The sequence below is a fragment of the Lemur catta genome, chromosome 10 (assembly GCF_020740605.2).
Source record: "Lemur catta isolate mLemCat1 chromosome 10, mLemCat1.pri, whole genome shotgun sequence".
Taxonomy (NCBI): Eukaryota; Metazoa; Chordata; class Mammalia; order Primates; family Lemuridae; genus Lemur; species Lemur catta.
Window position 1 is genome coordinate 36,538,308 of NC_059137.1, and position 27,139 is coordinate 36,565,446.

Below are 27,139 nucleotides of genomic sequence, written 5' to 3' on the forward strand. Positions count from 1 at the left end.
TACTCAGGAAGCCAAGCCAGAAGGATCCGTTGAGCCCAAGAGTTCAAGGCTGCAGTGAGCTATGATGCTGCCACTGCACTCTCTAGCCTGGGCAACAGAGCAAAACCCTGTCTCCAAAAAAAAAAAAGAAAAAGGAAATGGCTAAAACGAAAAGAAATGGCTGAGGTGGACAGGGAAAAGAACTGGTCAGGCCAGGATATCTCCTTTACCTTGCTTATCTCCAGTTAAAATCCACATTTTAATTTTGGCTTTGTTCAGGGTCATGACTGTCTCAGGCACTCCATCTTGCAGCTTGTCTTCTAAGGCTGTGGCCCCTAACAGCTTCCAAAAGAGATATCAGTGAGTGAGGAAAAGGGATAAAGTCACAGTGTTTAATGCTATCCAACAGCTGAACTGGCACCTCAGCCTTCTCTTTAATAAGCTGGCTCTGTCCTGCAAGAGGATCACAGTGGCATGAAACTCAGCACACTCTGCCTTTCAACACACACAGCTTTTCAACCATATACAGAAATCAAATTTAGAAACTCAATATTAAGTACCAGAGAGGGAAGAGACTTGCTCGAGCCCCATATGAAGTTCTGTGCCACTGCCAAACCATCTGTTTCTCAACACACCTTCACGTCTTCCTTCTTTAAAGCACACTTCCTGGCTCCAAAAGTGGTGGTTCCCAGATGAAGGATCCCCATATTCTGCTCCAGTTTTTCCTTCAACCACTCCAGGGCTTGGGTGTCCTTCATTTGTTTGTACCCACAGGTACCCTCTAAGGTTTTCAAGGCTTTTTCCCACACTAGATGAAAAGAATCTTGGTCCAATACCATGCTTTCTCTCCATAAGATCCCCATCACCACAGTGATGGGCACCAGGCCTGAGCTGAGGCACTGACAGATGATGGAACTGCTAACTCATTTCTGCTAAACCTCTACAACGACAGTCTAGAATTATTACCACAGAACAGACAGGTATCAGTAATTTCTCTTTTTATAGCTGAGCCAGCCTGTATCAGTCTGGTCAAAAACTTTGAGGTCATCCTCAACTGCCCCTTTTCTCATGCCCTATAATCCAATCCATCAGCAAATTCTGTTAGCTCTACCTTTAAAAAATACACAGAATTTGACCATTCCTCACCACTGCTATCTGGTCCAAACCATCACCATCTCTCACCTATACTATTGCAACTACCTTCTAATTGGTCTCCCTTGGGTCTGCCCTTGCTCCCCTGTGGTATAATCCCAACACAGCAGCCAGAGTGATAATTTTAAAAGCTATCACATCACTTCTCTGGTTGAACTACTGAGTGATTTTCCACATCGTACTTTAAGTCCTTCTACTGGCCTATGAGGATCCTCTCCTACTTCTCTGTCTCATGTCCGTTTGCTCTCTCCTCCTCGCTCACACTGTTCCAGCCACACTGGCTGCCTTGCTGTGCAACTAACAAGTACAGTACTCCTGTTTCAGGGTCTTTTCTCTTGCCATTACTTCTCTCTGAAGAGCAAATCCCCCAGAGGTCTGCTTGGTTTGCTCCCTTCTTCAGGTCTCTTCTTGGAAGTCCTGTTCACAGTGAAGACTAACCACCCTATATAAAGTAGCAACAAAGCCTCTGCCTTCTCTAAAACACATGCTGACATGGATATGTCACTCCCTCTCTTCCTAGTTTTATTTTTTCCCATAGCGCTTTTACCATCAGAGTTACTGTATATGTTACTTTTTGTCTACTACTACATGCCCAGGGCTTAGAACACTGCCTGGGACAGAGGAGACACATAATGAACATGTCAAATATTTCAGTCCTGATTATTCCATCAGTTGGTTCTGGGTTATCTAATCTGTGCGTTATTCAGATCCCAATTTCTCCCATATTACTTAGCTTCTGTGAGCATCTTTGGGATAAGAAACACTGCCAGAAAGATAAAAGATGCAACCAGTGCAGTTTTTCATTATGGAGTTAGAAGATCTAGGATATACCGAATCAGCTTGGATTCCAGTATCCAGCCCCCCGGCACAAAGCTATGGTGCTTTCATGCCGAGCCTGCTTGCCCTCCCTCTCAGAGAAAGCCTGCACCTATCCATCCTCTGGAAGCCACGCTCAGAGCCCTTGCTCAGTCTGCCAACCACACCCCCTCCCCAAGACTGTCCCTGGCTTCCTCACACTAACCATCAAGTCTTTTTCGATTTCTTCATAGACATTTGATAATTTGTCTTCCCGATCCTCCAGTGACAGGCAGGCTTCATTGTGCTGCTTGCTCCAGGTCTGGAAGACTTCACAATCCAACTCTCGGTAGGCCACCATGAGGGTGCGAAGGCCTTCAATGGCAAAATCCTGGAAGATGCGTGTGTGTGGACTGAGTGGGCCTGGGCTGGGGTAAGGCTGAGTTAAGGGAGTGGCAGGCTGACCCCACAGGCCCTATCTGCCTGCAAAGTAGGGTTTCATGATTAGTACCATGGAGCTAGTTCTAAGCCTAAGCAGAAAGCAACTGTTGCACTTTCGCAGCAAAATGTCTTAAGGATGAGGCCGGCATAGCTGGAAGGTTGAGAGTACTTCTGAGATAGAGAAGGTTCTAGCTTTTAGTAGTTAGAGAATTTGCTGTATGACTCTGGGAAAAAGCAAGTACAGGTTTCTTTCTTGTAAAATTGGGATCATAATTCACCCCTTACAGAGAGGATAATGATGACCATCACATGAGAATGAAGGGAACAACAAAGTAAAAAGTTGTTATAAAAAATAATCAAAAGTGTTACTATTTTTTACAAGCATACACTCATTTTAATTTTCTTCTATCCCTTCCTTCTTTTATCAAATATTCAATGAGTACCTTACACAGCACATACTTGTGTACTTGTCCACAGCTGGCTGCCTCAGTTGATTAGCCACAGCCAGCAGTGTTAATGAGGCCACAGCAGAAATGCTGTCTGGGTAAATTAGCATCTTTTTGCTCCTTGGCCACTGATATAACCTAACTAACCACAGCTAACTGTCTTGCAGGAGGATACTTTTGTCATAAGGAGGGATGAGTGAGAATGTGGGTGGCTCAGGGCAGAACTCATATCCATCTAAGGGTGGGTTAGAAACAGATTTTGTGTATTGAGAACTGCACATGAACAACAATTCTACATGATCACCACTATAGTGAGCTGCAAAATAATTCACTTTGGCATTATAAGAGCAAACAGAAACAGAATTTGCTCTTAGTTCCCTATGCAACTCCTGAGTATTTGAACTTGCTGTCAGGTGAAATCAACACAAGACATTATAGGTAGGGAATGCCATCTCTTAAACCTCTGTACTGTTGGCAGCCTAAGAAGCCCCAGGAAAGATCTCAAGAGGCTTCTCAAGACGAAAGTGATAGTGGCAGAAACTGGTTTTTCATAGGATACAGATAAGAGGACCTGACAATCTTAACAATATGACAGATTCATTAATCCATTCAACAAATAATTTAGCAGCATGTGTTAATATTATCTTTTATCCCTACTTGTAAGTTTTTCTTTTATCTTAGTGTCAGGATGGGTGAACTCTAGGGCCTGGGAGCCAAATTCTGCCTGCCACCTGTTTTTGTGTGACCTGTGTCAGCGGGCCTGGAGCTGTACTTCTGCATGAGTGGGTTGTTCGAGCTTCACTATCATAGGTTTGTCATCAGTGGTTAATAGACTATAGTGTAGTTAGGGCACACTGTTAAGTGTCTGTTGAGATTGGTAACAGGAAGCATATCAAAAAATCTGAAATAGTTTTACGATCCCCTTTGAAGTCAGTCTGTGAAAATGCTATAAGAAAAGGTACCCTGATTCATGTGCTCTGAATTAAATGACAAGAGACCAGTCCATAAAAAATACTGTGGCCTCTGGGAACCAGTATAAGACATTAGAGCTGTCTTGTGTGGGATACTTCACTGACTTATTTTTTTAATTTGAGATACAATTTACATATTATAAAATTCACCCTTTTAAAGTGTACGATTCAGTGGACTTTTAAAACACTTGTGTAACCATTACCATTATCTAATTTCAAGACATTTTTATCACCCCAAAAAGAAACCCTGTACCCATTAGCAGTCATTCCCATTTTCCCCTACCACCTGGCAACCACTCATTTGCTTTCTGTCTCTATACATATGCCTAGTCTGGACATTTCATATAAATGGAATCATATAATATGTAGCTGTTTGTGACTGGCTTCTTCCATTTAGCATAATGTTTTCAAAGTTCATGCATGTTGGAGCATGTATCAGTAATTCCTTATTGTCAAATAACATTCTATTATACAGATAAACCACATTTTATTTATCCATTCATCTGCTGATAGACATCGGGGTTGTTTTAACTTTTTGGCCATTATTAATAATGCTGCTTTGAACATTTGTGTACATGTTTTTGTGTGGATGTATATTTTTACTTTCCTGGGAAATATACCTAGGAAATTGCTAGATCATATGATAACAGTATGCTTAATTTTTAAAGGAAATGCCAGACTGTTTTCCAAAATAGCTGTGCCATTTTACTTTCCTATTAGCAATATTTGAAGGTTAAAACTTCTCTACATCCTTGCCCACACATTATTATTATCCATATTTTTAATTTTAGCCATCCTAGTGGGTGTAAAGTGGTATTTCAGCTCATCTTTTTATTTTTTGTAGAGACTAGGTCTCGCTGTGTTGCCCAGGCTGGTCTTGAACTCCTGGCCTCAAGTGATCCTCTTGCCTCAGCCTCTCAAACTGCTGGGATTATAGGTGTTAACCACCATGCCTGGCTTATTTTTAAAATTTATTTTTAAAATTCATTTTTTTGAGAGACAAAGCTCTGTTGCCTAGGCTGGAGTACAGTGGCATCATCATAGCTCATTGCAGCCTCGAACTCCTGGGCTCAAGCAATCCTCCTGCCTCAGCCTCCTGAGTAGCTAGAACTACAGGTGCATGCCACCACATCTGGCTAATTTTTTAATATTTATTTTTGTACGGACAGGGTCTCACTATGTTGCCCAGTCTGGTTTTGAATTCCTAGTCTTAAGTGATCCTCCTGCCTTGTTCTCCCAAAGTGCTGGGATTACAGGCGTTAGTCATTGTGCCCACCCAATTTGTTTCTTTTATAAAATATTTTTGTGACCTGTCTCCATTCCTATTCTGTCCCTTGTTTTCTCCCTATTCCCCCGACCCTTTGTATATCCAGATTTAGGGGTAGAAAACCCAGAGAGCATGGATCTGGTTTTTCCTTCTTGTGCCAGCAGGCTGGAGCCAGTCTCTCTTTTTGATACATCCCAAATCCTAGAGGGTGGGAGCAGGCTAGGATAGGGAGTGGGGAGGTGCCCCTGGGGATTCTAATCCTGTGGACAAGAGAGAGAGGTCTCAAACAGGCCAGGCCTGGTGCTTTCTGCTTCATATCCTAAAGGCAGTCTGTTCCCATCATGGCTGGTTGGGTGAGGTCTCCCACACCAGCAGGCTGTGTTCTGAAGCAAATTCCAGGTCTGACCATGGAAACTCCTGAGCCAACAATCATGGAATTACTCTGATTGTTGTAAGTGTTCCCATAGACATAATTCTCATCATGCCTCTGGGGTCCTGTCCCACCCAACTCTTTGGCATAAATGGCAACGTGGTCAGTGAGAATCCCACAGAATGAGACAGTTTATTCTTCCACCAATTAAAGAGACACAGACACTATTATACGCCCACATAGAAACACACTGACACAGGGACATATACATGAACATATATCCAGATACAGAGAACCACCCACAGCTTCCCTCTCCTGCAGCCTAAACACTTACATCTAAATGTTCCATGGTCAAATCACTGAGGGATCTACAGGATGGATGAAGTAGCTCACAGAGGATGGTGTCTGCACCCTTGCAGAACAGCAGTATCCGATCTTCAGGTGTTCGCACTAAAGATAAGCAAATTAAGCAAAGTAACCATATAGGCCTATTGTTGCAAGAACTTGTCTGGGCCACTGAGGGATGGCAGGAGGCTGTTCCCCATGACACTTGTTTCTGATCTCTTTGGAGGCTAAGCACTCAATGGATGGTCACACAGGATGAATGACGTGGTGGGGGCTGGCAAGAGTGAGAGAGGAACTTACAGAACCAGTTCCTTCGTGGTTCACTATCATCTGTGGAAGATTTGGATGGAGAATCACATCTAGTTTCTCAATTCCAGGCTCACACCTAGTAAGGCCCAAGGATGAAAAATGACCTTCTCCCTCTTTAGTCTGAGGGCCAAACTAATGGAGAGAGCAAGACATATGAATTTCCCCTATGTTGTCTGTTTCCATTTCTTATTCCATGTTCAGGTTTTATAAATTTATTCTCTGTCCTTATCTTGGCTTTGAGGGTGCTGACAAGTCACTACCCAGGAACACTACAGAAGGGACTTAGCATTATAATAGCAAGCCCTCATATGTGCATAAGAGAAAAGTTAAAGTGTATGTGAGAGAGAAAGTAGGAATGATCTGTGTATTTGAGACACAGTACCTGTGAGAAGGCATGTGAGCGAAAGAAAGCATTTGTGTGTAGAAAAAAGAGAAAGGCAACACGTGACTGTATATGAAGGACAAAGAAGAGGAGAGGGCTAGGAGGGGCACCCACCAATAACAGACATCCGCTTGCGCACATTGTTGAAGTCCAAAATAGCTAGCAGTTGGTAGACTCTGGTTTGCCCCATTTCGACCACCGTGATTGTCTCAGACGTACGGGAACGGAACACAAAGCCAAAGTTCCTGGCAGCCGTGACCAGGGCACCTTCATCTGGTGACTGAGCCTGGTACACCAGCATATCTGACAGGAGAGAAGAGGGCAACCAGACCCCACAGAGATGAGTAGCTGAAGTCCACCCAGAAGTGACACTGTTCTAAATGGCTTACGTAAAGATGGAGCCCAGAAGTTTTAAAAAAACTTCCTCACAAGCCTGGCCCTAAAAGGCCAGCTTGCATTGAACTTGTCAATCTTTTTTCCTTTCCTTTATTTTCAACTCATTTCACAGGCCTGAGTTGGATTAGCAAGGTACATGGTACATGCAATGTATACAAGCAAACAGAACTGTTTGTAATTTTAGTGGGTAAAGATGGCTCAGGAAGCATGATAAAAATGCAGGTCCCTGGGCCCCACCCAAATTTACTGGATCCATAATCACAAAATATCTGGGAGGAGGGCTTAAGAAATGGAATTAAAATTTTTTTTTCTATTTTAATAGATTTGGGGGTATAAGTTGAATTCCATTACACCTATAAATTATATAGTGGTAGAGTCTGAGCTTTTGGTGTACCCATTACACAAGTAGTGTACACTGTACCCCAGAGGTAGTTTCTCATCCCTCCCCCCTCCCACCTGCCTCCTTGTGAGTTTTCAATGTCTATTATACCAAGAAACGGCATTTTAAACAAATCTCCTGGGTGATTCTCATGCAGGTGGTCCTGTATAAGTGCTCGTGCACAAGACTGACCACAATTTGATAAACACTGCTATAAGATAATAAGATTGATGGTTTAGTTAACAACTAAAAATACATATGAATGAGTGTTGTCACCTTTGAAACCCACCCTGGGAAACTAAATGACTCACTTTGTCGAATCAGTCTTTCAATCTGATATTACTCAAGGTATTTCTGGAACTCCTCTGCTTGAGTATTATCACAACTTGAGGTATACTTTAGATTAGTTCTCTTCTGAAGGTCAATTTGGTTTTTAAAACAGTTACGCATCATCAGAGTCTTATACTTGTGCATAAGGTAGGTGAGGAGTCTAATTTTAGGTCAGACGTAAGATGTGTCTACTGAACAATAGAGACTATTTTCTTGTGTGTTCCCTACCCTGTCACTCAAGGCAGTAAACAAAGAGGAGAACTGTTTCAAATAATAGCAGCTCATTGGAATGGCAGACCTTGGAAGCACGTGGTGAGTGGGAGCTCACAGGGTCAAGAGACATGAGCTTTGGGTTCTCATCTCTGCCCTTATTAACTATAGGATTTTAGGCAAGTAACAACACATTAACTGCCACAGTAGAAGAAATTTTTTTTCCTTGGGGCCACAGTGTTTTATTACAAGAATGGAATAAAACCTTTGAAAATAAAATGATCCTTTCTAATTTAATGAAAAAATTGTTATTTTTAATTGTTTTCTGTGCCTGGGTTATATGCAACTTGAAAAATAGTTCATGCACTCCCAAGGTGAAGAGACGTGTTGGTTACATATGCTTCATGAGGCCCTGGGCTCAAAACTAGTGTGAGTTAAATAAAACTCACATGGCAGATAATGTGTTAAGCTCTTTTAGCTTCAATTTCCTTCTCTGCAAAACTAGGGTCATCTTTCTTATTCTGCCTAACTCAGACGGCTGATGTGAAGACTGTAGGAGATAATACAAATGAAAGCAATTTGTAAACCTGTAACATGATATATAAATATAAGGTGTCACTACTGGTAGTATTAAGATTATATTGACATTAAAGAATGTGATTCATTTGGTTGCCTAAATTCTTGTTTGTTAATAAAAACAAAGTCTTCTTAGTTTATAATCTGTCATTTCTCATTTAGTGTTTCTAAAAAGATTTGGATAAATTAATGGATGACATAGCCACATTTGGTTACTAAAGAAACTAGGACATGCGGGGATACCTTTAAATTGTGAAGTGACAAGAGGACAGCAACTCATCCTTTAGGAAGTCTTCTCAGAGATTGTGAGGCTGATCTTGACGACAAGTCAGATGGACTTGACAGAACATCACAGAGTCTCAAGATCAGAAGCTCCCGAGATAGCACCAAGTTTGACTCCTATTCAATGACTGAATCTCCTTTTAAACAAAAGGGTTGTTTTGTACTTGACTATCTCTAGTGCCTGGGAGCTCATTACTTACCTTGGTATCTATTTAATTGCTGGACAATGCTACCTATTAGAAAGTTCTTTCTTAGATTAAGCCATTACAAATCATATCAAACCACCCCCACCTTCAATTAGTCTAGATTCCATGACACATTCTCGGTCCATGAGGCCTCAGGCCTCTCCTCACCTTCCACTTTTTCTTCTGCCATCACGGTATGACACAATGAGAGTGAGAGGAAAAACAAGTGTACCCAGTGATCTCCTTTTCTCACTGCTTCTACCAAAGTCTTGTCATAAAAGGAAAACTTAGGATCAGCTAGTTTGTTGTAGGAGAAGTCGATCTTTTCTTTCTGGAACACAGAAGCCAGAACAAACTTCTCAGCAGCAACTTGACACTTTATAGAAGGTCAGTCTGAAGACAATTTCTGGAATGTGATGAGAACTCTCAGGAGGATAGGAAGGGAAAAGCAAGGTGAAAGGAGGAGACCCTGTGCTGGTTCCTAAGGCTCTTGCAGCTCTGACCTAGACCAGCCATTTACATGAGCCAGAATCCTTCCAACAGGAGATAAGCTGAGCACTGCTTAGGAGACACTTCTTGCCCCCCTTTCACTCTAGCTGTTCTGAATAATTAATGCCCATCTTCAGATTCTACTCTTCCAAGTCCCAAATCCACGATAAACCTGAGGATCATCAAACCTGAGGGGTAACTGCCCCCTATTTGAAAGTGGTGTCTGGAAAGGGTCTTGTTTCTGGTTATCCTTTGCCTGATTTTGGGTACTGAGAAGGGAATAGAGTCCTAGGTACTGTGCTGTCATTGTGTTGCACTATTCCTCTCTAGCCTCACAAAGGTTAGAAGGGAGCTAGAGCAGACAAGAAATTCCATATGACAAGGAATTTTCAGTACATGCTTATTGTTCACAGACTTAATTGTGCTTGACCTGTCAGCATACCTGACCCTTCCTGTCTCTAACATTCATGGTCACTCACCTTGCTGCTTGTGTTCCTATTTTAGTCCTTGCCTTGTCTTTGGACCTAATATACACTAACCATTTTCCTGGCTATGACCTTGGCTCCTTTAGCCATTGACTCTCACTCTCCATTTCAGCTAGGCTGCTTGTAGTCACCTTGGGTAAACACTTTTTCTTGCTCAGCTTTGCCCTGAGACTTATCCCCACCCTGGAGTGTGATGTTATCAATACATTTTTCCAGCCCATACCAGAACTTTCAAGGATCTTTCTCCAGTTCTCTGTATATGTGGTGCTACCTGAGTTGGGACCCCATATGTCAAGTACAGACATAACTGTCCTGTTTGGTGCTATGTTGGGGAAAGGGACCTTGTAGTGAGCTATATTGGCTTGTTTCCATATCTCATCTAGAAGGAATTTTGTCACAGCAGTGAGGAAGTATGGTCAGGTCCAGAGCCAAGCCCTAAACATGGCCAGCCATAGAGTTACGAGCTCTGGGAAGTTCATGGGTTCAGTAATTTAAGATAACCTATTGTACAGCATATATACTCTGAGGCCTTTCTAGAATTGAGCTCTTATACTGGCATATTCATTGAAACTAGAAGCTAGTGTATGATGAGAGATAAGGCTGGAGAGGTAAGCATGAGCCAGATCCTGCATTACCATCTTATTTGCATAGGGTGTCATAGCGATTTTCCATTGGAAGTAACACAATTAGAGTTGTGTCAGAGAAAGTCCTCTGGTAGCAACATGGAGAATCTATTGGAACAAGCAAGATGAGAAGCAGAGAGACCAGTTAGGAGGCCATTCAGTGATTCACAAGGGAAATGATGAAGTAGTGACAATAAATATTAAAGGGATGGATTTGAAAATGCAGGGAGCTAGAACTGATAGGACATGGATATGAGGAGGGAAAGAGAAGAACATTTAGGAATAATTTTATATTTCCTAAATGGGCCCCTCAATAGACAGTGAGACTGTTCACTGACAGAATACCCAGCAGAAGAAGGTTTTTGACAGATTGAATTAGAGATACTTGAAGGACACAGAGGTAGTAATGAAAGCAGGCAGGTGCATAAATAGTTTCAAAGCTCGAGAGAGAGAGATGCAAGCTAATTTCTGATCTCCCGTTCCAGATATGTAATGTTTGAGAACACGGAACCTGGCTGGGTATAGGATTGAGGCAGGGATGGCTTGGAGCTGCAGAACAGCATGATCTGACAGGCAGCACTCACAGATAACTTTGAGATCGAAAGCCAAACAACCAATTAAACAAGGCTGAAAGGCAAATTCACGTACTAGACAAAAGGATGGAAACTGAGAATGACAGATGAGAGGAAGTGGAGAATAGGGGGTAGAAGATGGCAACTGAAGAAATTCTTTGAGTTGCTATGACATAGCTATAGGACAGTTTTTATAGGATATCTTTAGCCTTGGCCATGGATGGGAGGGAGCTATCAAGGTTTCCTTGGATATGTGGATTTTGGAGGTCATCAGTAAGCATGTAGTAGTTAAAGGCATGTGAATACATGAGATTTTCTAGGGAGACTATATAGATGGGAAGAGGTTCAATAATAGGGCCTGGGGGAACATCAGCACCTGAGGCAAGGAGATGAGAAAAAGCAATCAGACAAGAAGGAAAAACAAGAGAGCTGTTATTTACCAGAAGCCAAGGGACAAGAGAGCCTTAAGAAAAAGTGGGGTTTAAGGGTATTAAAATCCACAGAGAAGTTGGGTCAGAATTTAACAAGGTTGTCATTAATGACCTTGGCTAGGATTGTTTCAGTGGACATGATAGGACAGAGTGATTACACAGAGCAGTCTGAAGAATGAATGAAAGGTGAGGAATCAGAGACTACTGTAATTGCCTGTTTATGTCTATGGCTCCTCCTCTAGCCTACCAGCTCTGAAAGTAGGGATCAAGTCTGTTTCATTTTCCCTGAACCTTTAGCACTAACTCAGGGTCTGACATGTGGCAGACATTCAATAAATATATTGGACTGACGGAGACAGATAATGGCTAAAGGGGAATGTGGGAACAAGGAAAGGTTCTAAGTGCTTTCCAAGAATATGAATAAAAACAGAATATAAAAAATTTACTACTAGTGGTTACTTCTCATTAATGGACTATGGTTTTTAAAACCATTTATTTTATTTTAAATTAATACTCTCTTTTTTAGAGCAGCACAGCTCTGGATGGTGACATGGAAATGTGTGATATAGGCCTTTTTATTTTTTAGTTCAAAAGGTCATCTGAACGATTTTTTCAGTTACTTGAAAGAGTCCACAGTGATAGATCAGCCCGAAAGATGCCAATATCACCCAAAATGATAGCAGTGTTTGGGTGGAGAGGGAGAATATGAGCTAAGTTTCAAAGTCCTTGTGAATGAGGTGGAAGGAGCCAGAAGATCCACAGATGCTGACAACAAGAGCAGTTAAAGATGAGTATAGCCAGAAGTCAAAAGCATCACAGGAAGAAAGACTGTATGAGGGAGAAAAAGTAATGGTTTAAAAGTGGCCCAGGATAATGAAGACATACCTTTGGGCTTACGGTATGCAGAGTATAAGAGAGATGGAAGAAAAGGGATGTTCTCAGGGAAAGTCGTGTTTCAATTAAGGCAGGGAGAAGAGAGCAATTTTATGAAGGCATTGAGGTTATAGGTAAGTCTGTTTACAAGAGAACAAAGATTCCAGTGATTTAGTGAAAAATGTGTTATGGTCAATCAGTTGCGGAAAGAAGAGGGAGAGGAAAGAAACTCCAGGGGGAATTTACTCCCTAGAAGCTACAACTTATATTTCCAAGGTCATTATCAGAGCCCCTGGAAAATGATTTAAGGAAAAACAGTGATTTTCTTTTCCCTTCCCAATCTCTTTGGATGGATAAGGGTAAGGTGATAGTTGGGAACTGGAGTCCTAAGTTGAGTGTGTAAGTACATAAGTCAAGTGTCCACGGGTTTGGAGTTGGGTCTATCGGGACAGGGATAGGGTTAGAGTGAGGACTACACTGAAGGCAATGGAGGAAGCCCTACAAAGGGATGTGTAAAATCAAATCCATAAACAAGCTGAGATCCAATACTAGAGATGTCAGTGAAAATGAACCAGCTAGGAAGAATGAATAGTAAGATATTTTTTAATTGTGTGGGTAAGGACTGTTGAATCTGTTACGAATCCTTAAGTTATAAAGGAAAACAGATTTGATTACATAAGTTTAAACTCCTGCACAAAAAAATTATTTATTTATTTATTTATTTAATTCTTTTATTTTTTGAGACAGAGTCTCTCTCTCTTGCCTGGGCTAGAGTGCCGTGGTGTCAGCCTAGCTCACAGCAACCTCAAACTCCTGGGCTCAAGTGATCCTTCTGCCTCAGCCTCCTGAGTTGCTGGGACCACAGGTGCATGCCACCATGCCCACCTAATTTTTTCTGTTTTTAGTAGAGATGGGTCTTGCTCTTGCTCAGGTTGGTCTTGAACTCCCAAGCTCAAGCAATCCTCCCGCCTCAGCCTCCCAGAGTGCTAGGATTACAGGCGTGAGCCACCGCACCCAGCCAAAAAAATTATTTAAAAATTAAAAACCAAAAGACAAAATGGGAAAAATAATTATAACATATGTGCCAGACAAAGGAAGAGTTGTTACTTCTACTATATAAAAGAACATTTTCAAATAAGAAATAAAAGAGCAATGAATATGAACAGATAATTCACAAAATAAGTATAAGTATATGGGAAATAAAAAGGTTGGGAAGGGCAAGGAAGATAAGCCCATAAAAATGATTCAACTTAATTTGTAATCAAAGAAAGATAAATTAACTATTGTTATTTTTCACCAATTAGATTTCCACAGATTAAAAAAATTGTCAATACCCAGTGCTGACAAGGATATGGGGGAAAAAGAATTGTTGTATATTTTTGGTGGGATTATAAAGTTATGCAAATCTATCTGAAGAGCAATATGGCAATATCAAATGCATTAAAAATGTGGCTACCCTTTGACCAATCAATTTCACTTCTAGGACATTATGCTAAGAAAATAATTGTCAGAAAAGTAAACAAAATGTATGTACCAGGATGATTACCAAAATGCTATTTGTGATAGCAAAAGAAAATGGAATAAAAATAGGGGTACACTAATACAATTGAATACTACACAACCATTCAAAATGATGATGTAGATGTAGATTCACTTACATGGAAAGATGACCACAATACAGTGCCAAGTCAACAAAAGGAAGTTGAAAATTTAGCATGCACAATGATTTTATCTCCCCCCACCCGGATCTAGATCTGGATATATGTACATGTGTGTATACATGCCTATGAAAAGCATCCGAAAGGCTTTTCATAGGCATGTACAAATTTTACATTGGTTTTCTAATGGGATTGAATAATTTTAACTTTCTTCTTCACACATTACTGTATCATTTGAATTTTTTTATACATAGATGCTTTGATTTATATGGATAAAATATAAAGAAAACAAAGTGAAAGAACATTGAATTGAGGATAATTATTACTTTTTTTCTGACATTTTGAACACTTTTATCTTTTGTTTTTCAGGATATTATGAGGGTACAAACATTTTGGTTACATTTTATGACTTTGACTCACCCAAGTGAGGATTAGAGGCATGCCCTTCCCCTCTACAATGCTCACCGCATCCATTAGTGGTGAGTTTACCTCCAGCCCCAATCTCCTAATCCCTGGAGAATATTACTACCATGTGAGCACCATAGTGTTGATCAGTCAGTGCCAATTTCATGGCTAGTACATGTGGGGCCTATTCTTTCGATTTTGTGATACCTCACTTCGGATAATGGGCTCAAGCTCTATCCAGGAAAATATAAGAGGTGCCAGATCACTGTCGTTTCTTACTACTGAGTAGTATTCAATTGTATACATATACCAAATTTTAATAATCCACTCATGAATTGGCAGGCACTTGGGTTGTTTCCACATCCTTGCAATAGTGAATTGTGCTGCCATAAACATTCAGGTGCAGATGTCTTTATTATAGAATGTCTTTTGCTCTTTTGGGTAGATGCCTAATAGTACTATTGCTCGATCGAATGCTACTTCTATTTTTAGCTCTTTGAGGTATCTCCAAATTCTTTTCCACAGAGGATGCACTAATTTGTAGTCCCACCAGCAGTGTAAGAATGTTCCTGTCTCTCCACATCCTCACCAGCATTTGTTGTTTTGGGATTTTTTGATAGAGGCCAATCTCACTTCTCACTAGGGTTAGGTGATATCTCATTGTGGTTTTGATTTGCATTTCTCTAATGATTAGAGATGTAGAGCATTTTTTTATATGTTTGTTTGCTGGCCATTATTCTGTCTTCTTTTGAAAAGTTTCTGTTTATTTCCTTTGCTCATTTATTGATGGGGTTGATTTTTTCAAGTTCTAGATAGATTCTTGTTATCAGCTCCTTATTGGATGTGTAGAGAGCAAATATCTTCTCCCATTCTGTAGGCTGTCTATTTGTGCTAATGATAGTTTCATTAGCTTTTTAATTTGATCAGGTCCCATTTATTTATTTTTGTTGCTGCTGTGATTGGTTTGGGGGTCTTCCTCAAAAATTCTTTGCCTAGGCCGATGTCTAAAAGGGTCTTCCCAACATCTGCTTCTAGAATTCTTAAGGTTTCATGCCTTAGGTTTAAGTCTGTTATCCATCTTGAATTGATTTTTGTGAGAGGTGAGAGGTGGGGATCCAGTTTCAGTCTTCTGCATGTAGGTATCCAGTTTTCCCAGCACGATTTATTGAAAAGAGATTCTTTTCCCCAGTGTATCTTTTTGTCTGCTTTGTCAAAGATTAGATTGCCATATGCGGATGGTTTTCACCTCTGGATTCTCAGTCCTGTGCCAAAGGTCTATGTCTCTGTTCTTGTGCCAGTACCATGCTGTTTTAATTACTATAGCCTTGTAGTACAGCTTGAAGTCTGGTACACTGATAGCTCCCAGTTTGTTCTTTTTGCTTAAGATTGCTTTGGCTATACGAGGTCTTCTCTGGTTCCATACAAAGCATAGAATTATTTTTTCTAGATCTGTAAAGAATGATGATGGTACTTTGATAGAGATTGCATTAATATGGATTATTTTTTAAAGAGAAAAAAGCCAATAAAGCTATTTTCATTTTTAAAAAACAACCCCAAATCCTCTCAAATAAATATAGGAAATTTATAGAATGCTTTCTGATATTATGGGGCCAGTAAAAACTTTAATATTTCAGGGGCTAAGGGAGTCCCAATTTGTATTAAAGATGCTTCTCTGCAGCACAGCCTCCCTCAGCCTTCACATGCACTTACCTCAGAGGCTGTCACCTTCTTCCCATCCTTGTCATAGGTATCACCTGGTGGTAAGCAAACAGAGCAGAGACTTGGCAAGGGCTTTAAAGGAGGCTTAAACATTTTCTTTTTTATTGTGGTAAAATACGCATAACATAAGCTTGTATTTTAACTATTTTAAATGTAAAATTCAGTGACATTAATTATATTCACAATGTTGTACAACAATCACCACTATATATTTCCAACAATTTTTCAGCACCCCAAACTTCCCATTTCCCCCCATCTCCCTGGTAACCTCTAATCTAATTTCTGTCTCTATAAATTTGCCTATTCTAGATATTTCACATAAGTAGAATCATAAAATATTTGTCTTTTTATGTCTGGCTTGTTGCATTTAGTATAATGTTTTCAAGGTTCATCCATGTCATAACATGTATCATTACTTTTGTGACTGTATAATATTCCACCGTATGCATATAAAGTACCACATTTTGTTTATCCATCTGTCCATGGATACATGGGTTATTTCCACCTTTGGGCTATTGTAAGTAATGCTACCATGAACAGTGGCATACACGTATCTGGTTTGAGTTTCTGTTTTCAATTTTGGCAGGTATATACCTAGGAATGGAATTGCTAGGTCATATGGTAACTAAACAAAGGGTTTTAAAAGCTTATTATTTCTTCTGATTCTTTCATCCTAGACTTGCTGTCAAGCTGCCTCAAATCCCTTCAGGCCACCTAGGCCTCAATGCCCCAGTAAGATCCTTTCCCTAAGCCAATGGTAAGAAGAAGTCTGCCTGGACCCCAGCTCTTCTCCCTTAAGGGAGAGTAAAGAGAAGCTAGAGTTTAGTCACTGCATTTATGAGAGACTTCACACTTTAGGAAGCCCTCCAATCAGAAAAGTTACTTAGAAGAGATGTGAAAATAGTTCTAGAGTGTTTAGGGTTCTTGACCAGTAGATAGTATAGAACGTATGGGGTAGAAGACAGGTCTGATGTCAAGCACAGAAACACCATGACCCTTTTCAACCTTACTCAGCATACAGTCAGGTCTTACAATGAGCCAGAGAATTAAGATCCTCACCCAAATCAACTCATCCAAAAATAAGCCTTCAGAGTTTATACATATGGAAACTTATTTGGCAGGGGTAATAGGAAGCATTAGAGCACTCGAGATTTTTTTAAAATTTAAAAGTGTTAATTTTGGCCGGGTGCAGTGGCTCACACCTGTAATCCTAGCACTCTGGGAGGCCGAGGAAGGAGGATTGTTTGAGCCCAGGAGTTCGAGACCAGCCTGAGCAAGAGCGAGACCCCGTCTCTACTAAAAAAATGGAAAGAAATTATCTGGCCAACTAAAATATATATAGAAAAAATTAGCAGGGCATGGTGGCACACGCCTGTAGTCCCAACTACCCAGGAGGCTGAGGCAGTAGGATCGCTGAAGCCCAGGAGTTTGAGGTTGCTGTGAGCTAGGCTGATGCCACGGCACTCACTCTAGCCCGGGCAACAAAGCGAGACTCTGTCTCAAAAATAAATAAATAAATAAATAAATAAATAAATAAATAAATAAATAAATAAATAAATAAAAATGTTAATTTTTTTATTGAGATGAAACTCACATAACATACAATTAATTACTTTAAAGTGTATAAATTAGGGGCATTTAGTGAATTCATAATGTTGTACAACTACTACCTCTTTCAAGTTTCAAAATTTTCATCACTCCAGAAGAATATCCCATCTGCTGTAGATTTTTAGATGTGATCACCTTCTTTGGACTAGTGAGGGCACTGGGTATGAATGCTCACACACATGAGGACATTATCATAGAAACAAGCTTACACTTAAGGCAAAAGATCAATAAGGGATTGGGCCTGGGAGACACTGATCAAACTCTGACTACCCTTTGATGGCTTCTCTCAACATTACTTATTTATTGGTCTAAAGGGGAGTCAGCTTCAGTAATATAATGACTGCTCCATCTGATTTATTTTTTATTTTTATTTTTAATTGGCAAATATATATACTTGTGAGTACAATGTGATGTTTTCATATCTGTATACATTGTGGAATGATTCTATCAAGCTAATTAACATATCCATCACCTCACATACTCATAATTTTTTTGTAGTGAGAACATTTAAAATCAACTCTTTAAGCAATTTTGAAATATACATTATTATTAACTATGGTCAATATACTATGCAATAGATCTCAAAAACTTATTCCTCCTGTCTAACTGAGGCTTTGTACCCTTTGATCAACAACCATCTGATTTAATATATGAGTGAACTAAGGGTACAGTTTTTCCCCAAGACATTGGGAACTCCTTGAGACAGAGACTAAGTCTTGCACATGTTGGTATTCTCAATGCCTAACAGAATGGATTGCATCTATAAGGTGCTAAATAAATGCTTTTTGGTTAGAACTGAATGGGCTGGGTGTTCTTTGTTAGTGAATAGAGAGGGTTGTGAGAGAATAGGAGGTGAATGTGAATTTCAGAGGCTTACAGATTTAGAGTTAGATTATTCTTGAAAAACAATCTGCAAAGTAGAATTTCCCCAGGACTCAGGGAAAGCAGGAAGACATGCATACCGTAGAGTTTCCCATTAATAGAACATTTGCTGAAAATCATGATGTTCTGAGTCAGAGTCCCTGTTTTGTCGGAGAACACGTATTTGACCTGGCCAAGCTCTTCATTAAGGGTGGTGGTACGAGCCTGTGCTGGTATGTTCTTTGGTTGATAAAACATCTGCCGATCCCAGTTGATATAGAAACTATTGCCCAATCTTATTATTTCAACACTAAGGAGAAAGCAAAAAAAGAATGGTGCTGGGTCAGAACAGGACAAGCAAATACATCATCCTGGTTTCCTTCTTACCAATCCTATAGTAGGTCAGGGCCAGCGTCTGAAAATCAGAGTATCTTCCTGGGAACCTACCCTCCTGAAGGACCTTTCCCACCAACCAACCCATGGTAGTTCTCTGTTAATTCTCACTTTGACCATTATAACTCAAGGCTTTACCACCTGGCCTGAGATATACCTGATTAACTTCTCTGAGTCATATTCTCCTTTTACTCTTTCTTCTTCCAAAATGTGTCCAGGAAAAGTCAAAATTTTTGAACTTCTGCAGTAATGCAAGGTCTGATGGAATAATGGCTAACTTATAAAAGGCTATTTTGGCCTAATTAGAGGATTATTGCTGCTGTCACATGGGGAAGAGAGAGAAACTTGACAGCAGAATTTCTCTCATTTAATATGAATTTTCCCTGTTGGCTTTGTCACACTCCTCTTCTGTTCCAAATAGGTTCCTTATGGTTAACAAGCATCTTCATTTTAAAACAGTGAAGACTTTTAAGGGGCTTCCTTCCTATCATTATTCATACTTGATGTTAAACTGCTTTATTAGTAATTGCTCAGACAGCTGCCTTGAGAAACATGGAATTTTTTCCTTTGAGGCAAGGGAGGAGGTACTCAGGTCCTCATCACTTGACTTTTTACTGACATTTCCCATTCCTGGAGTTTTGACCTGCCGATCCTTTACCATATCGGCCACCATAGCAATCTCTCTAAACCCAAACATCCAATCACATTATTGCCTTCCTTAGAAATATCTTTGCTGGCTCTTTACTGCCTTTAAAATAAAATCCAAACTCTCTGGCCTGGAATTTAAGGCTCTTCTGATCCGACCCTAAATTATCATACATCACCTTACTTTAGCTACTCACTGTTCTATGAACAGACCAAGCTTTTAAAAACCTCCAAACTTTTGTACATGCTGAACTTTGTACTTACAGTATTCTTTCGCTATATTCTATTTGGTGACTCCTACTCTTTTTTCAAATATTACCTTTTCTGTAAACCTTCAAGCAGAATGAATCCATTCCTCCCCAAAGCTCCTCTAGCACTCATATATATTTCTATTATATCATTTTTCATATTGTACCATAATTATTTATTTATGTATCTCTTTCTCTAGCTACATTGTAAGCTTCTCTAGAGAAAGGGCTGTCTTATTATTCATGTTTCTATCCCTAGGCACCTCGTATAGTGCTTGGCACATAGTAGGTAGTCAATAAATATTGATCAAATAAGATAATCTAGTTATGTTGGGTGCTTTGGGGGTTATCAAAAAGCCATAGTGCAGGGTTTAGAAAACCTGGAAAGGAGGAAATTAAAATGTGTTTGGGTGTGCGTATGTGTAAGGGAATACATAACCTAGGAAGGGAAGATCAGGGTATGGTAAAGACATTTCATCTATTTCAAATTTTTGTCCAAGGTGCTTATGAAAAAGGGAAGGAAATGCCCTTTCTGTTCTTCAAATTTTAGGAACCAAACTTAGGTTACAGTCACACCTATCTGCCATTTGCCACATAGATTCTGTGGGAAAATGCATTCTGAGTTCTGACTACTGACTTTCGAGCGAGTGTCTGGAACCTATCTCACTGGTAAACCAGAGATGGCCTGGCCGTGCTTTGGCATCACGTGCTTTGTGTGCATTTTTTTTCTAGTGGTTTTGTGTATTTGTATGTCTTATTTAGTCACTTAACATTATCAGTTATTTGAGGGCAGGAATACTTTTATTTTTGTATAAACCACATAATATCTAACACTGAATATGGAAGGCATTTATGCAATCTCTAGGTATTTCTCAGAGTGTTTTGCACACCAGGCACTGTGGAAAATAAAGGGTCAAAGGGAACACGGTGGATGCTTTCTAAAAGTTCACACTAGTTGGAGAATTCAGCAAGAAGTACGAAGTCAGCTCCTCCCTCCATAACCCAAAGTGACCAAACAAACCTACCTGACATAGAGGGAAATGGGCACCATAGTGTTGAGAATAATGAAGTAGGACCAGAATGAGAGGACAGCAGAGGTAACTGATGAAGAGATGTATTTTTCCCATGGCAGAAAAATCTGGAAGTAGTAGCCTTTCTTGTGTTGCCAAATGCCATGCCCAACTGCTAGGATAAAACACATGATGCCTAAAAGAAGGAAAATCTAAAAATAAAAAAAAATTAAATGAACATTTCATTCAGTGTATGTGCTGCTTCAGTTTTACCTTCTGGAGCCTTATCTCTCAACAAAGTGCCTCTCTCTCCTTAGAGGGCAGGGAGGCCCTACCGTTCACAGGCTCTAGGCAATACCACACAAGACAGAAAAGAAAGCCATGCAGGAGCCATCCTGGGGATTCTGAAGGGAGATAATAGTAACTAAAACATATTAAGTATTAATTAAGTGCTAGGAACTGTGTGCTTTATAGATAATATTTAATATTTATATTAATCCCTTTTAATAATAGATGAAGAACTGGATATTAAGAGTGGAAAAGTATTTTGCCTAAAGTCACTTGGATACTGAGTAGAAGAAACAGATTTGGAACCAGTTCCAGAACTCAAGCTCCTAATCATTCCGTTATTGAAGTGAGGTGCTGCTTTAACAAAAGTCTAAAATGTGTGGCATTGGCTTAGGAGTTGGGGGTGGGTAGTGAGGAAACTGATATAAAAGGCTGGAAAGATGGCAATCATGTTAATAGTAAAGAATTTGATAACATTGAAAGGTAGATCATGTGCCTACTGAACCTGCAGCTCTGAGGGAAGTGGTTAGGAAGAATCAGAGTATTATTTTGTGCTGGCTACTGTTGGCTGCCTCTGATGAGATATTAAAAGAAAGAGTTGAACTAGGGAATTAATTTGCCAATTTGTAAGCAGAAAAGAAAAAGAATAGAGAGTACAGAAATTGGGAGCATTGCAGGAGTTTAGGACTAGCCTGGGCAACACAGCGAGACTCTGTCTCTAAAATAAAATGGAAAAAATTAGCTGGGCATGGTGGCACGCACCTGTGCTCCCAGCTACTCAAGAGGTTGAGATGGGAGGATCAAGATCGAGAGATCGAGACCTCCACAGCAAGACCCCATCTCTTAAAAAAAAAAAAAAAAGAACCTAAGAAATTTGGGGCAACAAATTATGACCTCTAAACAGGAAGATATAAGATTGAGAGGTTAAGCAAAAAAGGCCCAATAATTCTTTTCAACTGAATGAAGTGACTCAGCCTTGAGGCAGACTTCAGATTAAAGGTGATACCCATGACTACTATTCCAGATAGATTCAACTTTATTGCCAGTAAGTTGACAGAGAAGGGCATGGAGGGGAAAGGAAACAAAGAAATAGGCCAAATTTGAGAACTATGTTTAAGAGAGAATTTTGGTGGGTTGTTGGCACATGGAACTAATTGGTTCCATGTGGAAACAGATAAGAAGTCTGATAGGTTTTGAAGGAATGGTATTACTAAAGTGACAATGAGCCTGGTCTTAATAAGCCTGTGACTGTTCAGGAAGCATTAAAACAACACTGGGCAGAGGAAGGCTGTGCAAAATGCAGCCTCCAAGGACAGCATATTCCCCAACATCCACTTCAGAGTGGGCCAGAATGGGGAAAAACTTCCCCAGGAGTAGAGCCAGGGGTCACTGAGAGAACAATGAATAAAGGAATTCCTCCCATCTCTCCAGACCAAGAGAACCAAGTTAGATCTGATAGAAGGACAGTGCAGCAGCCAGAGATCCTGGAGTCTGAGTTGGGTTCAGTGACTGGGTAGGTAGGATCATGAGGAGATGATGAGGGTGTTTCATATGTGGGAGGAAAAGTGAAATGGATATCAGATGATCAGAAGGGCAGACTATGACAAAGACAGTGGTGTATATTCCCCAAACTTTTTCTTTTCTTTCTAAGTACATAGCTAGAGTATATTTCCCAAGCTCCCTTGTAGTTAGATAGGGTTATGTAACTTTGTTCTGGCCAATGTAATGTCGGCAGAAGTAATTATGCCACTTACAGGCTTGACCCTAAAAAGATATCATGTGTAAGTCTTTCTGTTCTCTCTCCTCCCTGTTTGCTGGCTGGATGCAGAGAATAAAGGAAGGATCCTGAAACTCAAGAGGATGGTGGAGACATTAGCTGGAAAAAGCATGGTTTACTGAGTGATTGGTGGAGCAAGCCACTTCTCCCCATAACAATCTTCATTGTATTGTCACATGAGCAAGAAATAAATCTTTATTATGCTGTTACTAAGATTTTGAGGCTGTTTGTTATATCAGTTATCTTGACTAACACAACTATACTACCCATAGTTCTAGATTAATCTGATGCCCTTTAATTTTAATTATTTAACATTTTTTTTTAATTTACGTTTTTTTTGTTTTTTTGTTTTTGTTTTTTTTGTTTCGTTTCAAACAATCCTCTTGCCTCAGCCTCCCAAAGTACTGCAATTACAGGCATGAGCCACTGTGCCTGGCCCAGGGTCAGTTATTCTATTTGTTCATTCTCATCCTCCTTTTTGTGCTACTGGTTTCCCTCTAGTCCACTTAAAATACGACTAAAAGAATAGCTTGATCATTATAGGTTGCTGGAGTAGATTTTGTTTCCTTTGGTTAATTTTGTTTGCCCAATAGGCCATTCTCCTGAGTGGGGACCCACGAGTTCTGTGTAGGTAGACAAAATACATTGTTTGACAGATTTCATCCTAGGGTGCACAAGCAGCTTGCAGGCAAACTTGAGCCCCCCAGATTTAAAATTAAGTGCATTTTACTTTGAAATGCTGACACCTGCATTAGAAGTCCTAGCCCCTTGCAAGTAGGTTGTTAAATTCTTTCGAAAGCAGTTCTCTTGTTTGTAACAGGAAGGCAAATATATTTGTTCTTGGCCAGGCGCAATGGCTCACGCCTGTAATCCTATCACTCTGGGAGGCCAAGGTGGGTGGATCGTTTGAGCTCAGGAGTTTGAGACCAGCCTGAGCAAGAGTGAGACCCTGGCTCTACTAAAAATAGAAAGAAATTATATGGACAACTAAAAACATATAGAGAAAAAATTAGCCGGGCATGGTGGCGCATGGCTGTAGTCCCAGCTACCTGGGAGGCTGAGGCAGAAGGATTGCTTGAGCTCAGGAGTTTGAGGTTGCTTTGAGTGAGGCTGATGCCACAGCACTCTAGCCTGGGCAACTGAGTGAGACTCTGTCTCAAAAAAAAAAAAAAAAAAATATATACATATATATATATACTTGTTCTTACTGTTATGTATGCTATACAGGTAGGCTATACAGATGGCCAATTGCTGCCCAGGTTGTTTTATGGACAGTTTTAATATTCATTATCCTGATGATTGTCCCACACCCTACTCCTGCTCTCCATACCTGCTGACTCTAGCTGGGAGTCCCTCCAGAGCTCTACCACAAAGAATGCATTTCCACTGACACTTTTACTACTCCCCTCTGTAATCTATCTGCCTTCCAAAAATTCATCAACATCTCAGGTCTACTGATGGTTCTTCATCCTTTGTCACAAATGTTAGCTGCTTATTTACCATTTGTACTTCTTTATGTTCATTTCATTTGGCTTGAACAGGAAGTATCTATGTCCTTAAACTGGATGTCCTAAAGTGAACATAGTACCCCAGATAATATTCCACACTTTCTGAAGGAAAGGGTGCATGAATAATCTCAGAAATGTAGGAATTCCCAGCAGCTGTTCTGCCAGCTTAGCTGCCCCGACATTTACACTGCCTATCTGCTTTTTCCACCTGTGAGAGCCTGAGCAAAGAACCAAGTTCTCTCTCTGGAGACACCTTTACAGAGCCCTCTATGGTCCTGCTCTAATCTGCACTGCTTGTTCTCTAGGCCTGATATGCAGCTCTCATCCTAGGGCTTCCTTCCACTGCTCCCATGTTTCTTGGCTTCCATAGCTGCTTCTTTCTTGGTGTACTCTCTTGTTTTGTTTGAGTATACATTCTAGAAGCTTCCTAAGAAAGGATACATGATGAGTAAAATTTGTGTCTTTGCACATATGGATATTTCTTTACACTTGAATTTTATTGACAGTTTCACTGGATTTAGAATTATAGGTTGCAAATAAATTTCTGGCAGACTCTCAAAGGCATTGATATTTATCCACTGCTGTTGCTGTTGAGAAGACCAAATGCTTTTCTGATTCCTGATCCTTATATAGGATCTGATTTTCCCCTCTCTGGAAGCTTTTAGGACCTTCTTTTTAATTTTATAATTTCTTCACATGTGTTCAATCTGCCATGTTAAACAGGACTTGTCAGGCGTTTTAATTTTGTCTCCCTACAGAGACAGCAAGTATAGCAGAGAGAACATTGACTCTGAAAATTTATGCCTAGGCTGGGCGCGGTGGCTCACGCCTGTAATCCTAGCACTCTGGGAGGCCGAGACGGGTGGATCGCTGGAGGTCAGGAGTTCAAGACCAGCCTGAGCAAGAGTGAGACCTCGTCTCTACCAAAAATAGAAAGAAATGATTTGGACAGCTAAAAATCTATATAGAAAAAATTAGCCAGGCATGGTGGTACATGCCTGTAGTCCCAGCTACTCGGGAGGCTGAGGCAGTAGGATCACTTAAGCCCAGGAGTTTGAGGTTGCTGTGAGCTAGGCTGATGCCATGGCACTCACTCTAGCCCGGGCAACACAGCGAGACTCTGTCTCAAAAAAAAAAAAAAAAAAGAAAATTTATGCCTAAATGGATAGATGTGATTATTGAATAAAATGATGTACATAAAGCATGTGGCACATGTTGATGTGGTGTACCCTGTCCCCATCAAATGGACTTAGACACTCGAGGGCTGGAGCCAGGTCTTACGTACCTTTATGATTCTCACAACATCTGGCACATGCTGGCCACATAACAGATTTTCAATAAATATGTTTTGATGACTTGATGAGTCATAGACTTGTCTGCTATTATTTTTCTGTGGGACTTTATGATACTTATCTTTATTGTGTCTCAATTTATAATTTGTCAAATGGAAAAAATACTTCTTGACTTGCTTAATGCTCATGGCTTTAGTGAGGCTGCAAGTAATAATGTGAAAATAGTCTAAAAAGTTAAGATCCCTCCCCAGATGTCAAGTATTATCCTGCCATTCAGACAGGTACCCAAATAGCTGAACCTACCTAGGCAGATGGGAGACATCCTGTTTTGAAGACAAGCCTAGCTAAATGACCTAGCTTACTGTCTAATAATATACGTTCCCAATATTGTCAAAAGAATATTTGCCTTTGTCACCTTCCTGAATTCTTGACTGTGATTGTCTTCCTCATTAAGAAACCAGAAAATGGGCCAGGTGCAGTGGCTCATGCCTGTAATCCTAGCACTTTGGGAGGCTGAGGCAGGAGGTTTGCTTGAGATCAGGAATTGGAGACTAGTCTGAGCAAGAGCGAGACCCCATCTCTACTAAAAATAGAAAAATTAGCTGGTGTGTTGGCAAGCGCCTGTATTTCCAGCTACTTGAGAGGCTGAGGTAGGAGGATTACTTCAGCCCAGGAGTTTGAGGATGCAGTGAGCTATGATGAGGCCATTGCACTGTAGCCTGGGTGACAGAGCGAGACCCTGTCTCAAGACAAACAAACAAACAAAACCCAAAAGCAAACAAACAAATAAAACCCCACTTACTAAATCTAAAGGATTTTGAAAAGGAACTGTGATGTTTCACATAATAAATAAAGGTGAAAATGCAGTTTATAATTCGGATATTAATGAAAAGTGAATAGAAAGAAAAGACACTTTTGAGTTTTCAGAGTCTAAACAGTAGAATAAAAATAAAAATGAAAAGTCATGAAATTAAGTGTAGGTGTCACTGGAATTGCTCAGCCATGCAAAGAAGCTGTTTAAGTGAAGAAATTAATCTGTCTATATCTAACATGAATAAAGGCAACCTGTATCAGATAGCATAGAAATAAATTAACTTATTAATTAGTCTTCAATTTAAGCTTCTATGATCAAAGCTGATTATATATATTATGCTTTTCAGATTTCGTTTCTTAGCGGAAGAACCCTCTATTTTTCCAACTGATCTTACAAAACAGATAAATGTAGAGCTGCTCTTTTTGAAGCAAGAACTTCAAAATGAAGCAGATGGGTGGGGAACCTATGGCCTCAAGTGCACATGTGGCCCTTCAGAGCCCCAAGTGCAGCCCCTTGACTGAATCCAAATGTCACAGAACAAATTGCTTTATTAAAAGGAATTGTTCTGTAAAATTTGGATTCAGTCAAAAGGCCAGACTCAAGGATCCAGAAGGTCACATGTGGC

The 27,139-nt window shown here is 40.2% G+C and overlaps 1 protein-coding gene across 5 annotated transcripts in view; it reads right to left on the reverse strand.

The window, feature by feature from the left end:
* The window catches only part of LOC123646171 (phospholipid-transporting ATPase FetA-like), a 74,233-nt gene that overhangs the window by 9,996 nt on the left and 37,098 nt on the right, over positions 1 to 27,139 (reverse strand). For 4 of the 5 annotated variants that reach the window (XM_045562884.1, XM_045562883.1, XM_045562881.1 and 1 more), the window contains exons 13-20: positions 20,851 to 21,047; positions 18,641 to 18,849; positions 16,062 to 16,105; positions 8,984 to 9,146; positions 6,572 to 6,760; positions 5,756 to 5,871; positions 2,153 to 2,317; positions 210 to 321 (exon numbers count right to left, since the gene is read on the reverse strand). In XM_045562884.1, the coding sequence (XP_045418840.1) occupies positions 210 to 321; positions 2,153 to 2,317; positions 5,756 to 5,871; positions 6,572 to 6,760; positions 8,984 to 9,146; positions 16,062 to 16,105; positions 18,641 to 18,849; positions 20,851 to 21,047 (1,195 nt within the window). The remainder of the gene's footprint in view (positions 1 to 209; positions 322 to 2,152; positions 2,318 to 5,755; positions 5,872 to 6,571; positions 6,761 to 8,983; positions 9,147 to 16,061; positions 16,106 to 18,640; positions 18,850 to 20,850; positions 21,048 to 27,139) is intronic. The other variant, XM_045562885.1, reaches the window with a different exon arrangement.